The 12004-nt window shown below is 40.7% G+C and overlaps 2 protein-coding genes across 2 annotated transcripts in view; one reads left to right on the forward strand and one right to left on the reverse strand.

Annotated features, from left to right (window-relative positions):
• RFTN2 (raftlin family member 2) overlaps positions 1 to 10426 on the forward strand; it is a 61070-nt gene extending 50644 nt beyond the window's left edge. Inside the window, exon 9 of the mRNA XM_067741122.1 lies at positions 8955 to 10426. Within this exon, the coding sequence (XP_067597223.1) occupies positions 8955 to 9227 (273 nt within the window). The 3' untranslated portion in view covers positions 9228 to 10426. The remainder of the gene's footprint in view (positions 1 to 8954) is intronic.
• On the reverse strand, positions 7325 to 8314 carry LOC137226380 (small ribosomal subunit protein eS1-like). Its single transcript, XM_067741127.1, has one exon. It carries the CDS (start codon positions 8171 to 8173, stop codon positions 7379 to 7381), a length of 795 nt encoding a protein of 264 aa, XP_067597228.1. The 5' UTR covers positions 8174 to 8314; the 3' UTR covers positions 7325 to 7378.
• Positions 10427 to 12004: the final 1578 nt, after the last annotated feature.

Consider the following 12004-nt stretch of genomic DNA (forward strand, 5'->3'; position numbering starts at 1 on the left):
AAAAATTTTCGTTCACACAAAAAGCTACACATAAATGTTTATATGTTCTATTCATAATCTCCAAAAACTGGAAAAAATCCAAATGTGTTCAGCAGGTGTATGGATAAACGGCTGTGGTACTTCCATACAATGAAATACTACTCAGAAATAAAAACAAATGCACTCCTCATGTGCACAATGGCGTGGATTAATCTCACAAAGCATGCTGATTAAAAGAAGCCAGTCTCAGGGAGTTCCCTGGTGGTCCAGTGGTTAGGTCTTGGCACTTTCACTGACGGGGCCTGGGTTCAATCCCTGGTTGGGGAGCTAAAATCCTGCAAGCTGCATGGCGCAGCCAAAAAAAAAAGCCAGTCTCAAAGGTTATAGACTGTACTATTCTTTTTTTTTTTTTTAATTTATTTAGTTATTTATTTTTGGCTGCATTGGGTCTTTGTTGCTGCATGCGGGCTTTCTCTAGGTGTGGCGAGCAGGGGCTACTCTTCATTGTGGTGCGTGGGCTTCTCATTGCAGTGGTTTCTCTTGTTGCAGAGCATGGGCTCTAGGAGCTTGGGCTTCAGTAGTTGCAGCACGCGGGTTCAGTAGTTGCAGCACTTGGGCCCTAGAGCGCATGGACTTCAGTAGTTGCGGTGTGTGGGCTCAGTAGTTGTGGCTCGCGGGCTCTGGAGAACAGGCTCAGTAATTGTGGCGCATGGGCTTAGTTGCTCCGAGGCATGTGGGGTCTTCCAAAACCAGGGATCGAATCCATGTCCCCTGTATTGGCAGGCAGACTCTCAACCACTGCACCACTAGGGAAGTCCCTGTGCTATTCTATTTATATGACATCCTCAAAAAGACAGAACTGTACTGTGGGTAACAGATCATGGCTTGCCAGGGATTTGGGGTTTGGGGAACGGTGTGATAAAGGGATAGCATGGGGGGTTTTGAGCGGGATAATAGGACTGTTCTGTGTCCTGATTATGATTTGTACACAAATTTATACACATGTATTAAAGTTCATAGAACTTTACACTTTTACATATTTTTAAATTTAAAATTTAAAAGATTGTATGCTTTATAATTTTATTGTTTTAATTTAAAAATAAAATAAAAATGTTATGAAAGATTGCATGCTTTATAAATCACATAGGCTATATTTTTTATACCTTTGTCCTTCAGTAAAAACTCTCCTTGGATAATGGAATTTTTATGAAGTATAATGAGATTGTTAACCTCCATTTCCTCTACATGAGGCTCTGTAGTATAAATAAAGCAAGGTTCTTTTTTTCTTTTTTTGGGGGGGGGGGCTGTCACTGTTGTGGTCTCTCCTGTTGCGGAGCACAGGCTCCGGACGCGCAGGCTCAGCGGCCATGGCTCACGGGCCCAGCTGCTCCGCGGCATGTGGGATCTTCCCAGACCGGGGCACGAACCCGCATCTCCTACATCGGCAGGCGGACTCTCAACCACTGCGCCACCACGGAAGCCCCGAAAGCAAGGTTCTTTTTATCTTGCTCTTCCTTTTATCTATTAAAAATTTTTTTTCTTTATTTTGGGGGGAGGCCTCTTGATAGACTGAAGGAAGTGATTGCTACGCTAAGCAGGGTAAGAGACTCTGACCAGGATTTTACCTCCATCTACTAAATGTTCTCAATTTTTCTTCCAAGATCTTCTTTCTTAACTTTTCTGTTTCTTTGAAGACTCAAGTAAAAAACTCATCAGATTTTTCTATTACCTAAAAATCTTTATTTCAGTTAAATTCTTCAGATTTCCCTTTGATAATTATTTATAAGAAACAACAGGTCATTTAAAAGTATTTAGTTTCCACTGACTCAGAGTAGGGTTTCCATCCAGTGGTGTTCTTAGGGGTAGACAACAAACCATGAAAGGGATTCCAGGGGATGGGTGTGTGTGTGTGGGGGGGGGTGTGTGTGTGCGTGTGTGTGTGTGTATGTATGTGTGTGTGTCTGTGTGTGTATGTGTGTGTGTGTGTACAAACAGCTTCTGCCAGGCTGTGCAAGCCTCCGTGTCCTCATCTGTAAAATGGACAATGTTAGTACCTACCACAGGGTTGGGAGGAGGATTCAGTTAGAAAACACGTAGGGGGCTGGGCACAGCACCTGGTCACATGGAATGTTGCTTTTGTTTTCATAGGAATGTTTTTCTTTCAATACTAGATGATTAAACACTAACTCTATGGAGAAACTGAAGAAAAAATCCAGAATCTCTTAATGACCCTCCATTTTCTCCAGCTAAAAATTACCTTCAGCTAATATGTAGGAATGTAGTGCATTGATGCTTTTTGACGTTCAAAAAAACACACATGAACATATATATATGTTCATATTTATATATATATAAAGCAAATATGGCAAAATATTAACAAGCTTTGAACTAGGTAGTAGGTTCATTGTAGTATCCTTTAAACTTTCTGTATATTTGAAATTTTTCATAATTGGAAAGTTGGGAAAAATTAAGCTAAAAAGCATTAGTTGCCAACAATTTTTTTCTGTTAGTTACTAAGTGGTAACTAATTAGTTACTAAGATGCTATGCCAAAAAGACCAATTAGAATGATTTAAATACAACAGAAGGGTCTCTCTCATAATTATCTAAAGATGGGCAGGCAATCCAGGGTGGGCAAAGCTCTGCCTCATGACTGGTCAGCTCTGCCACCCTCAACATTTGGCTTCTGCCTCTGGACCCAGGACTGCTTCTTCACTCATTGCTGTGTCCAGCCAGCAAGAAGTAGGAAATTCCAGGCATGCTTCTAAGGCACTGACCCCCAAGTCACAGACATATTTCTTCTCACATCCCATTGGCCTGAACTTTATGTCACCACAAGCATCTGCAAGGGAGGCTGGGAAATGTAATTGGGGCAACCATGTGCTGGTACCATAGTGAAATACTACATGCCCAGCTAAAAATTGCAAGGCATTGGTGGTGAGGTGGGTGCAGAGTTCTGTTATTAAAAGAAAGATAGAGAGAATAGACCCTGGGAGACAGGAGTTAAATTTAAATGGTTCCAATTTACATTTGTTTTTCTCCTTTAGAGAAGTTTTGCATTCAAATTATTTTCTTATCTTTAAAATGTATCTCAAAACGAATGATTTCAAGTGGTAAAGACTTCTTGGGCACATCTATTGAATCATTTCTCTAATACAAACCCAGAAGTGAAGGAGCTGCAGTCACATAAATGTTCTGAATTAGATCTTTTGACGGTAACTATAAATAAAATCACATGGGGACTTCCCTGGTGGCACAGTGGTTAAGAGGCTGCCTGCCAATGCAGGGGACCTGGGTTCGAGCCCTGGTCCGGGAAGATCCCACATGCCGCAGAGCAACTAAGCCCGTACGCCACAACTGCTGAGCCTGTGCTCTAGAGCCGGCGAGCGACAACTACTGAGCCCATGTGCCACAGCTACTGAAGCTTGTGTGCCTAGAACCTGTGCTCTGAAACAGGAGAAGTCACTGCAGTGAGGGGCCCGCTCACCGCAACAAAGAGTAGCTCCCCCAAGACACAGTTAGAGAAGGCCTGTGTGCAGCAACAAAGACCCAACGCAGCCAAAGATAAATAAATTCATAAATTAAAATAATAATAATAAAAAAATAAAATCACATGAATACTAAGAAATGTTTAACATATACATTAACTTCTTTCCTTACTGCATGGTAAGATAATTATTTAATCAAACTTTGTTCTTACTTTTCCAGTCATTTGAAATTATTGGAAAGTCATAGGGTCATATTTCATTCACTAGCTGTTAGTATCCTCAGTTGAAGTCTATGTGAAATCTAATTTGGTGGCAGTATAAATAGAAGATGTCAGGTACCTCAAAGAACATCATGTATAGATAAAAATGAAAGCATTTTGCTTTTATCATTAATGAAGTCCTTCATCTAGGGAATGCTTTTCACTCAAAGCAAATGGGCTTCTTACTGGTGTGGGCAGAAGGGACGAGGGCTCAACCGCAGCCACAGGGCAGTGTTCAGGCTGGAGAGCAGCCCTCTTCTGGGCCACCCACACTTGTTTCCACATGACTTATTGGTGTCCCTTGGGGTGTAAGGGACAGAAACCCTGCTCAGATTAGCCTCTGTCCATAAGAGAATTTATTGGCTTCTAGGTGGGAAGGATTCTGGCATAGCTCATAATATCAAAAAGAGAGCTACCAAAAACAGTGCCTCAGGGACTGATTCCAGAGATTCAACAGCCCCAGGATGTTCTGTTTGTTTCAGCTTCTACGTATGTATGTGCAGAGGGCTTCTTATGAGGTGAGTATGGCCACCTCATCAAAAAGAAAGAACTTCTTGAAATAACTCAGACAGAGAAAGACAAATACTGTATGTTATCACTTATATGTGGAATCTAAAAAATAAAACAAACAAATGAATATAACAAAAAGAAGCACACTCACAGATATAAAGAACAAACCAGTGGTTACCAGAGGGGAGAGGAAAGGAGGGGGAGGGGCAGGATAGGGGTAGGGGGTTAAGACGTACAAACTACTATGTATAAAATGTATATATAAAATATGTATGTATGTATGTATGTATAAAATAAATAAGCTACAAGGATATATTGTACAGCACAGGGAATATAGCCAATATTTTATAATGACTTTAAATAGAGTATAATCTATAAAAATATTGAATCACTGTTGTACACCTGAAACTAATATAATATTGTAAATCAATTATACTTCAATTTTTAGAAAGAACTTCTTTATCCTAGAGTCAATATAGCAATCCCAGGGAAGGACTCTGATTGGATCTGATTGGGTCACATGCCCACACTGCAGTAGAGAGGAAGGTGGATAGGAAAGCTAGCTGGAAAGATGGTTGTCCACGACACCTTTTTCCCTTCCCAGGTTTGAATGATTTTGACAGCCCCAAGCTTGGATGACTCAGGAACATATTCTGTGAGCAAGAAGGGTTGGGGTTTCTCTGCATGATTCAAAAGCTCGGACTCTTCTAACTGGTACTGGAGTCACAGTCTTACAGTGGCTTCCTATTCCTCTTTCAACCCTGAGACACACAAGGAAGAGAAATCTTGAATGTCCACTCCATGTTTTTATTACTTTATAAACCATATTTTTTAGCTACTCTTCCACTCTATCCATCATAACACTGTCCAAGACAATGCAAAGTCTTACGATTGCTGGTATAATTCTGACTTTGTTCTTTTACTTTTGTTTTTAAGATGTCAACAGTGGAAAATGAAAGATACATTGGTAGGAGAGCCTACCTGAGACTGGTTTGTCACTGAGTCTCGTGTATTTGAAATGGGTCATTCATTTTTAGTAAATGAGGATGATTCTAAGAAGTTGATTGATTTTATCAAAGGGTAGCATTAGATCTGCATGCAACTCTTGGTAGAATCTGCTCTCATTCTACAGTGAAAATATCAGAAGAAAGTGAGACCCTATATGAATAAGTCTGGCAATGTTGCATGAAAAATCTCTTTATTGACATAGTGAAATACTCAAAATATAGTGAGTGTTAAGTGCAAAAGTGAGCTAGCTGTACACATCCATGTGTGCATATGCAAATACATAGTAAAACATGCCAAATTTAAACAGTGGTATCTCTGTGAGATGGGTTTGTGGGTGGGTTTTGCTTTTTTCTTTATTTTTGCCTGGTTTTCTACACTGAGCGTGTACTATTTTTGTAATTGGAAACTTTTATTTGAGAAACATACAAATCTTTGACCACAAATCTACTCATATTTTTGCAGAGCAGATAATGTGAAAAAAATAAGGTAAGACACTCCGGCTCCAGTTCAGAGCCAGCTACTCCCTGACCTTGGACAAATACCATCTTCCTTCTGGGTCTTACCTCTGTACAATGAGGGATTAAAGTAGATGATCTCCAAGGACTTGGTCATGTTTCAGTCTCCTACACTCTAAGTTATAAGAACATTGCAATTTGGTTTGTTGGAAAAGCTATTATTTCATGTAGAGTGAGGGAGGTGACATCACTGCTGAACATGTATTTATTAAAAGTCACTTGGTAAAAAAAAAAAGAGTTTGTTCTCAAATCTTTTATAGAGTTAGGTATTTTGTCATCTTCTAATATTTAAATTTTGGTGGCTGTTTACTTATTAATACTTATTTAAAAGTGAATTACTGTCACTGTCTTATTTAATACCCAATTTTTATTAAGAAAATTCTCATTGAGTATGTGAGAGCTGGCCTCTATTGGCTGATGTACAAGAAGGAATTTATTGCAAAATTCACCTTTGTCCCTGGGGCTGGTGAAAAAGGAAAGATCCAGGCTGCCAAGTGCTCCCAGGCTCCCCCTCCTTCCCATTTCATTCAGTCAACAGGAGAGGTCATTCAGGAGTGAATGCATCCTTTGTGCCTGTGGGAAAGGAGCCAGTAGCTAGGCTTGAGAAAGGAGCAGTACCGGTCAGCCCCGCCTGCAGCCAAAAGGCTATATCCTCACTGACCAGCGTCCCAATGCCAGGGAGAACGAGACATTCTCAAATCCTCTACCCTGAGAGTAAGTCTGTCAGGTTCCACTGCTTGTATTAAATTCAGTACATTTGGTGAATGGGAATAAAAAGGGAAAAGATTTGAGATCTGAGACTTGCACTTGATGAATGCAAATGAAAATGTCCCTACCATCAAGCTATGTCTGACTTGGGCTGTAAGAGTGGGCCTTTATTGAGGCAGGACCCACTGCAGACTTGTTCCTTTCAACTTGTCCAAGGACTCCAGTAACTCAGCCAAGAAAAAGATGAGCTGCCAACACACTCCTTTCAATGCAACACACTGAGGCCTGCATCTTCCTATACAAACAGTGCCATCAACCGTGGTTACATTCCACAGTAGCCTGCAAGATTCAGTTTAATACCGCTGTTTGCATGGTATATTTGCCATGAAAGCCAGTATGAAATCCTTTTACTTTTATTTTTTTTTAATTTTTTGCCCCACCGCACGGCATGCGGGATCTTAGCTCCCCGACCAGAGATCAGAGCCGCGCCCACTGCAGTGGAAGCATGGAGTCTTAACCACTGGACCGCCAGGGAAGTCCATGCATTTCTATTTTATACACTATAGTTCAAGAAACCTATGGATTAACAAACTTTCGTAAGACTAGCCTAGGCATCTGACTTCTATATATTTTTCTGAGTTTTTTTTTGAGTAAATTTAGTTCTCACATTTGAGAAAATGTAATCCTAGTTCCCAACTAACATATAAATGAGCTTTAAGCAAATAAACGCTTTGTAATCTGGGAAATTACTGGGCTTTTTTAATGTTTTTTAAATTTTATCTTTATCTTATTTATCCTTACTCAGCTTTTGTGCCTGAGTATATGATCATGATCTAATATCTGTCATGTTATCAGTATTTTTTTTTTAGCACAAATGAGGTCTTTATTTGTCACCATTAAAAGTCTGATTTTTAAACAGATTCCTGGACTGGTGGCTCATGTCCATCAACTCGTTCAACTTTAGCACCTGTCTCGTCCCCAGTAGCTTTTCCAGAACTACTACCTTCACCATGTAGCTCCATGAGTTTTCCCAATTCAAACCTGGGCTTCTTCAGCATTTTTGCTTTTCTAACAAAGACATCATGGAGTGGATAAATAGATTGGCAGGCCTTTTCTATGTCTTTTCCAATGCTGTCTGGAATCAGTTTATTGACCACCTCTTTCAAGTCATTTGTCTGCACCTCTCGGGTCATGATTTCCATCATCTTCTTGCGGATCTGGCGGACCTGCTGGTGCTGGGCATAAGAGGTCTTCCGAATCTGAGTGTTGCGTTTTTTAGTAAAACCCACACAGAAGAGATGAAGCAAATAACCATCGGTAGTCTTGACATCAACGTGAGCTTCAATCATGGTCTGCCATTTTTTGACCATGAAGCACATTTTGTCACGGGTAAGATCCACGCCATGGAAATTAGTCAGGCAGTTTTTGCCCTGAACATCCTCAGTAATAAGCTTGAATTTTCTAAATGCAACTTCATCATTCTGCAGATCAGCAAGGCTCACTTCAAACACACGACCCTTGAGGCCATCAGATGCGATTTTGGTTCCTTGAGTTCTCGTGACTAGTGTTTTCCCAATATTTCTTATATTGAACATAGCTGGTGCTTTCACATCATACCAATCTTTCTTAGAAAATGGGTCAACCACTTCCTTCTTGGCTCCCTTTTTACCGCCTTTCGTAAGGTGCTTGTTCTTTCCGACCGCCATGGCGCTGCTCCGAGAGCCAAAAGGATGTTATCGGTATTAAAGAAGCCCCTGTAGTCTCATCAGGAGTCTGAGGACCCACAGTTCTCTCCCTGAGCTCTCCGTCTGTTGACTTAGATATCTTAGTTTGACTTAAGTTACCTTGGCAGAGACCACGTCTTTCTACTGCGAACCGCAGCAAGGATGAGGTCAGGCCTCAGCAATATTTCATAGTGAAAATAGCCGCAGCTTCTCTGACAGTCTGCAGAAGGAGCTGGTCCCGCTGCTGAGCAATCCCATTGTGTCAGGCAGAAGCGGCTTGTAGCAGGACAAGGAGAGGCGTCTGCTCCACCTAGAAAGGTGCCCCTTATTCCAATATGATCTCAGTTTGAATCACCTGTGCAGTCTATTCCTATAGAAATGGGGGAGAGGTAGCCTCTGGGGCACTTTTTCTGCTGCTCAGATCCCGACAAACACCTAGAAGGAAAATGGAGGTTTTAGCATCTCTCTCTACCTGCTTTGCTCCCCCAAGTAAGATCTCAGCAGGTCCCTCTCCTCAGAGGTGTCATTGAGGACCCAGACAGGGGCACACAGCCCGCCCGCCGATGAGGAGAACGATGGGCCAGGAAGCCACCAAGTGGTGTGAACAGAGAGGGGAGCGCACCTTCGCTTGGAGGGCGGGGAGGAGGGAACGTGAAGGGCGGCCCGAGCTGGCCCTTGAAGAGAAGCGGGCAGGGAACTAGACCAGCGGGACAAGGCGGCGCCCATTCTTTTAACTCCTGGTTGCCAATCTCTTGTGTTTCAGAGGAAAGGCGGCCGACACGTGAAAGGTGAAGACAGGAGCAAAGTCACTAGTAGGAGCGTCGGATTGGACACGGCCCTGTCACACCCTGCAGAGGGCTGGAGCCCGCCCGAGGCGCGCCTCCTCGCTCCTTCTCGAGAATGCTGGATGAAGGAGAAGAGGCCGGCCCAGCACAGCAGCTTCTCCGGGTTCAGCAACAGTGACAGTGTCCTGCGGGAAATAGATGATGGACAGTTTGACCAGGAAGATGGAGTAACTCAGGTCACTTGTATGTGAGCAAAGAAGGAACAGAGGCCTTGTAAATAATTATTAAAATAATTGCCAAGTTACTTTATTGTATTGCTTTATCTGCATTTATGGAATACTTTGAATTTTTCCAGACTCAGGCTTTCCTCTAATCTACATAAACTTTGGCTCAACCTTCCAGGCAAGGAAGAATAACCAACATATTTGTAAATTTAGAATCATGTTTACAGTTTTCTCAACTAAAACATCTGTTTAAGCAGATGTCTTATGAGGTTATTAACCAATATACTTCAGTGTCTCATGAATGTGTAAGGTATACTTTTCTTACAATTCCTGGTAAGACAACTAAATATCTCAACCAGTATTTTCACTTAATTAGAAAATTCTCAGGTTAGAGCCTTACTTAAGCTGAAAATTCTTCCTCTCTCTCTCTCTCTCTCTCTCTCTCTCTCACACACACACACACACACACACACACACACACAGGGCTAATTAATAAAGTACCTATTTCCTGAATATAACAATTAATCTAAATTTTGTCTTTAACTATGGCAGGTATGTACAAAGCAAACCCTTATTTGTTAAAATATTCTTTGAAAAAAAATCCTTTTTGTATGTCTTTGGTTTTAAAGGGTCACCATGTTACCAACCTCGTACTAATTCATTGAGCTTAAACTTTCTTGTGTCTGATAGCCTAGAAACACAGCAAAGCACCATCCCTTAAAATTCAATATGAGAAGAACCCACAATCTCAATATTTAAAAACCGTAATAGACAGAATTAATTTTCTTTCTTTTAAATTGTAAATAGTCTGAAAAGGGAAACATCAACTTTAAATGGAAACAAGTCTTTTATCAGCCTAGATATGAATTACGCTTTTATTTTGATTGCTAAAGCATGAAGAATGTGGAAACCCAGAATTTTCAGTCCTGCAGGAGTAAAAAGGTGCTCATAGCACATGCAACGTGTACAGTGACTTATCTGTTCCATCTCTGCTTTTCTTGCTCTGCTAGTAGGGATGCCTTTGCCTTGCCCAGCCTTTAACAGGTAAAGATTAAAATTTTACAAAATAGAGGATTTTCATTTATCTACGAAAGGCTTACTTTGAAATGTGGTTTACTTCAAATGAATTACAACTGTGCCATTAATGAGTTCAGCCTATTAAATATTTTTATTAGCATTGGTGTTGACATTATAAAGTCATTTGAATAATAAAATGTCATTTGTAATTGGGCTATTGTTTTATTGAACACAAATGCTCATAATGTTTTACACATATGACAGATATGTATTACATGTTATCAAATATATAGTGTAACTAGGGACTTCCCTGGTGGTCCAGTGGTTAAGACTCTGCACTCCCGATGCAGGGGGCACAGGTTCAATCCCCGGCTGGAGAACTAAGAACCTGCATGCCGCACAGTGTGGCCAAAAAAATAAATAAAGTTTTTATGTAAATCTGTTATGTAAATGTAAATCAACCATATGGTTGACATGTAAATCAACCATACTTCAAAAAAAAATGTATGGTGTAACTAAACTATGTTGATCTCCATGAATTGTTGGTAAGATTGACATGGAATTATTCTACTTCTACCATGCAGAAGCATTACCTTTATAGGTATAAAGGAACTGAAGAATATTCTGCTCAGTATTATTCTATGGAAATAGCTATCAACAGTATTTGCAGAAGTGCTTTTGGTTTTGACTTTTAGATGAACCTGAGTTCCATATTCATGAGTTGGTGAATTTTTGGTAGAAATAAATACTACTTCTGGAGCCCACAAAATGCCATGAGTTATGAAACACAGGTAATGAACTCAGAAAGATCATACAGTTTTTCCTAATGCCAGGGTCTACAACAGGCAGAGATTCTGGTATATTCTGTTAGTGTAAAGAAGGGATTTGAAGTATTAAAAACAGAGAAAGAAGGGGCTTCCCTGGTGGCGCAGTGGTTGAGAGTCCGCCTGCCGATTCAGGGGACGTGGGTTCGTGCCCCGGTCTGGGAGGATCCCACATGCCGCAGAGCGGCTGGGCCCGTGAGCCGCTGGGCCCGTGAGCCGCTGGGCCTGCGCATCCGGAGACTGTGCTCCGCAATGGGAGAAGCCACAGCAGTGAGAGGCCCGCGTACCCTCCCCCCCCCAAAAAAAAACAGAGAAAGAAATTTATATCGACTAAAGGAAAACTCAGAAATCTCTTTTAATTTTTTAAAAATTTGTATAAGAATACTTTCTTTTCACAATTTGTTTCTAATCTGTTATTTCTTCTTATTAAAAAAGTCTTTTTATTAGGATAAACTTAGTGGTCATACCCTTAAAACCTATTTTATAAACAGTTACTCCAACAGTTACCCTTAAGTTATGTGGCAAATTTGTATGATAGTGAATAAATAATGACCAAATGGTTCTAGAGCATTTTAATTATATATAAGTAACTGAGTCTCTTTTAAAAAACAAAAAGTAACAAAACTTGGACTCTATATGCCTAAGAAGTTAAATGTGAGTAACCTTATCATTATCTACCAGTTGTACATTCAGTTCTTTTCATAACGCTGTGTAATTCCTTAGGGGCTCTGGCATGTGAATTTTTAATACCTATAAATTATGATGATGAAAAAATATGCAAATCATAGATGTGGGTGTGAGGTTCTGCCATTCCCCTTGGTACAGCATCTATGGCACTTGTCTTAGGTTTCCATAACCACCTGTTAGTTCCATCCCATTTGGGTTGAATGTCACCTGTTATCTCCATGGACAGCATTTAGCACCTAATTACCAGAGAAATTGCCACTGAGCTGGGGAGCAGCT

The sequence above is a fragment of the Pseudorca crassidens genome, chromosome 6 (genome assembly GCF_039906515.1).
Source record: "Pseudorca crassidens isolate mPseCra1 chromosome 6, mPseCra1.hap1, whole genome shotgun sequence".
Classification (NCBI taxonomy): domain Eukaryota; kingdom Metazoa; phylum Chordata; class Mammalia; order Artiodactyla; family Delphinidae; genus Pseudorca; species Pseudorca crassidens.